Source organism: Glycine max, chromosome 8, assembly GCF_000004515.6.
Source record: "Glycine max cultivar Williams 82 chromosome 8, Glycine_max_v4.0, whole genome shotgun sequence".
NCBI lineage: Eukaryota > Viridiplantae > Streptophyta > Magnoliopsida > Fabales > Fabaceae > Glycine > Glycine max.
In genome coordinates this window covers 45,998,626-46,002,748 of record NC_038244.2, presented here as the reverse complement: position 1 = coordinate 46,002,748, position 4,123 = coordinate 45,998,626, and the positions used below count along the sequence as shown (strand labels likewise).

General features: G+C 36.1%; 1 protein-coding gene across 1 annotated transcript; it reads right to left on the bottom strand.

Annotated features, from left to right (window-relative positions):
• Positions 1-2,482: 2,482 nt before the first annotated feature.
• LOC102669375 (F-box/kelch-repeat protein At3g23880) lies at positions 2,483-3,643 on the bottom strand. Its single transcript, XM_014778533.2, has one exon. The coding sequence runs from the start codon at positions 3,641-3,643 to the stop codon at positions 2,483-2,485; it is 1,161 nt and encodes a 386-aa protein (XP_014634019.1).
• Positions 3,644-4,123: the final 480 nt, after the last annotated feature.

Genomic DNA, 4,123 nt, shown 5'->3' with positions numbered 1-4,123 from the left:
AATTTTTTTATAAAGGAGATGTTCTCCGATACCCTATGTGCCCAAAATGCATATGGCTCAAAAGAAAACAATAACCCATGCTATTTATGCTCTTATCTTCGTATGGTTTGGCTGGCCGAAAATTATGTATTTTGATGGCAAGACCTTAGACCCCAAGCTAGTTATGGATGAGACCAACGCAAGGTCCAACTAGCTAACCACAAGGAGGCCAATGATTTTATGCATGCTTCGGCTCCACAATCATGAGTCCCATGATTTTAAATTGGGGTGAGCCAAAAAAACCTTTTACATTGCGGGCAATTGTGAAAAAATGTGGCTGATGCGGCTACAATTGCCGTCATAATGTGATTGCAAAGTGTCAAAATAGCTTGATGTTGCGGCTGCAATTTAAAACCGTGACAAGTCCTAAATGCACAAGGTGCAACGACTAACTCTAAGGGAGAGTACGTTTTATAAAAATGTGACAGAAATCAATGACCACGAAATGTGCATTTATTTTCATATTCAGAGACAAATCTGGTTCTATAATCACAACTGCACATGGAAAATCAAGGGAGCTCTTGATGATAAAAGAATGTTACTAGTTCTTCTTATTCTGATTTAACAGTGATTGATTGTGTCACGGTCTCCCTAAGCAACCTAAATCATCAATATCACTTCTCACATACAAGAACGGTATGTTGGCCATATTCTAGCTAGCTATTAGCTAAAATACATCCAAATTTTATTTTTTATTGCTGATAAATGTTTTCTTTGTTTTTAATTCTTGATATTTGAAAAAGTTTTTTTTTAATCCTTGCCGATTGGATTTATCTGTTAACGGGTGACATAGTCGTTAGCCTTTTAAAAATATGAGTTGTTGCAATTTTAAAATCATCAGCATTCGTTTTAAAGTTATAATTATAACTTTTTACAGTTAAAAATTGTTAGAATCAATCAAAGGAGGAACAAAAGACCTGATATCCATTTCGTTTTCTCCTTCATCGTGTTGTTTCAATTCAAATCAAACATCAAACTAAGAAGAAAATATGAACATGCACAATCAAAACTCTGGAATAACATGAACACAATAGTGTACAACCGAAAATAAAAAAGAACATAGAAACATAGGAGATGGACGAAAAAGAGAAAGGAAGCACACGACGTGAACTTGTGCTCGAATGTGAGATCTAAAACATGGATTTGAAATGAAAATCATGTCAAATTTCAGATTTGAAAACACTTAGATATGAAGACACTTAGATTTGAACACCGATCTCTGGTTAAACATCTCAAATACAAATCCGTTGTCGCTCTTGTCATGGGTTATGATGAGGGTGGATGGTGGAGGTTGGGTCGTCAGCAGTTGCACGGGCAGTTATGGATGACAAGTGGTGTGGTGGGCGCTAAGGTGGTGAGGCGGCATGCGGCAATGCTGGTAGGGGTTGCACCAACTTTGTTGAAGGTGCAAGGGTGCATGTGTTCGGAGGCGGAATCAGATCTGGAGGTGGAGGCAGCGTGCAACATCGGAGGAGGGTGGTGGGGTTGGTGCGTGATGTTGATGGAGTGTGGCAAGGTTGGTGAGCAACGTCGGAGGAGGGAGGCGGGGTTGATGCGCAATGCTTTTTCTTTCGGCTCTCTCTCTCTCTTCCAAATCTGGTTTGAGATCTCTTTTTTTCTCCTTTAATTGATTTTGCAATTGGTGATTTTTAAGCGTTTGAAATTGTAATTTAAAATTTGAAAACAGTATTGATGGTTTAAAATGGTCTACATCACCATCACCAGCTAACAGAAAAATAAAACTTTTAAAATATCAAACAACACAGACGAAGAAAAGATTTATCAGGATCAAAAATAAAATTTTGATGAATATCAAGAAGCAAAAACATATTTAAGCCGAGCCAAAATGATAAAAGGAAAACCCAGATGAAAAATGATCTTGTTTTACTAGATTCTCTTTGAATGAGTTATATAGAAGTAAAAAAAAAAAAAGTTAGAAAATGTCCATTTTAATATAGAAAAAATCGATTTGGCTCATTTTCTGCTATTTGATCGATGTTTAAGAGGGAAGTTCGTTGTATAAACAGACTAAAGAAGCCTTTCTTATATTTCAATAAGTGCAATGCAATCAAAATGGGATTACACATAAAAAAAAAATAATAACGTAACACAATCACAATTCTAGCATTCTGTAATATATAAAAGAAAATCACAGAACAAATGAGATTATATCAAGGGAGGAATTAAAAACGCTGTCTTTTTTTTCTGCATTTTGTTTTAAACTTTTTGAAGACCATTCCAGTAATAAAATATTAGAGAGAATCAATTTTCCATGAAATTAAACCCTAAGCAATAGCTAAAAGAATAATCCAACAAATTAATCAAACTAAGGAACCACCGAAACTATTCACGCTCTTTGTCCTGTCCATGCATTAAAAATGAAAAAGGTTCTGAAATCACTTCCATAATTTAACATAAATTCATATAAGCAAATTAAGGTAGCTTAATTTCGATATGGCAAAACCAAGCTTGGAACATAATCATAGGAGTACGGCCAATAATATTTACCATCGAAACCTCCAATATCGTCCATTCTGTTATCTCTCTTATTAACCAGAACAAATTCCTTACGTCCATAGCTTGCCAGCAACATGACATCTTCATCTTCAGACATGCACAAAGGTATCATTGAAGTAGATGGGAATGGAAATTGATCAAGTTGAAGATGCTCATAACTTACGTTCAACAATTGAGTCCAAGATTTTTCAACTCCAAATTCCCTCATTAGCCAAACAACAAAATGGGTTCTCCCATGATCACAAGAAAGACAGAGGTAACCCTTCAAAATCCCAAGACGAGGCTCAGGAAAAGAGACTTCAGACATACCATCAGGCTTCAACAAATATCTGTATGTCTCATTCTTCATATCGTACGAAAAAATTACTAATTCATATCTCCAAATATAATCAGAACTCAACTTTCGAAGTGCTAACCAGTTAACGGTGCCATTCACAAACTGTCCATCGCACTGCTGCAGAAAGTGAAAATCAAGGCAAGTTAAAATCTTTCTCCAACAAGTGTCACCCAAACAGTGAACTCTCACCTCCATTTTCTGTGATTTAATATCAGAAAGGACTACGGCCACCTTGTAAGTTTCACTCAAATCATCATACCCAAGAGCACACTTCACATGATACCATTTTGTTTTATAATTGGACGAATGGAGACGCAAGGGTGGTGAATCTATGGACATGACCCTTGTGGCTGGGTTCCAAAATCGAAACCAATATTCCTGAAATTCATGTCCAGCAAAAGAATCACGCAAGCAAACCAACCCATTGCAAACGCCAGAGACAAGGTAATTGGCATTGAATCGGTGGCAACCATGGTCAACCGTGGATGATGGGTTCTCAAGTAAATGACGTATCGAACAGGGTGCGACACAGGCAACGAGTTTATCATCCTCCGCGTTAATGTCCTTATACATTACTAGGATGTGGCTGTTTTTGGATGACCTATGAAGGTGCAATTTGACGAATGTAGGATGTAAGATGAGGGAATTCCAAGTCTTAGAAACGCACCTGAATTGCATGAGAGCCTTCACCGGAACCCATGACAGAATTTCCGCAATGAGTTCCTCAGGGAGTAAAGAAGCATTAGGCATTTCAGGATACACGAGTCCAATGTGAGAAGAAAACCCTAATTATATAAACTTATGGTACCCAATCTTTGAAAGACTAAGAGCAAATACACTCTGCATTTTACTCCTATTAAAAGTATTCCTATATTTCTTGTAACTAAGACCAAGAAAATATTTCTTTCTTTATTAGGACCGGATGTAATACGAGTAAACCTGTAAAACACGGTACTCTAAAAAATAAGAAAACATTAAATTGGAGTTTTTTTTTCTGAATCTTTAAATCGGAGTTAATTGTATAGGAAAATACATTTAATAATTTTTGAATAATTAATGAGGGAATTAATGTAGTCATTTAAGAGGATTTAAATTATTAACTTCTCTTTGAGAATAACTTTACTGAAAACTTTGTTTTTTTTTCTTTATCAATGAGTTTTTTTTCCAAGCACAAGTGCTCTACCATGTGCAACCTTGTTTGTTTAGTTTACCAACAAATTGCTAGTTCGA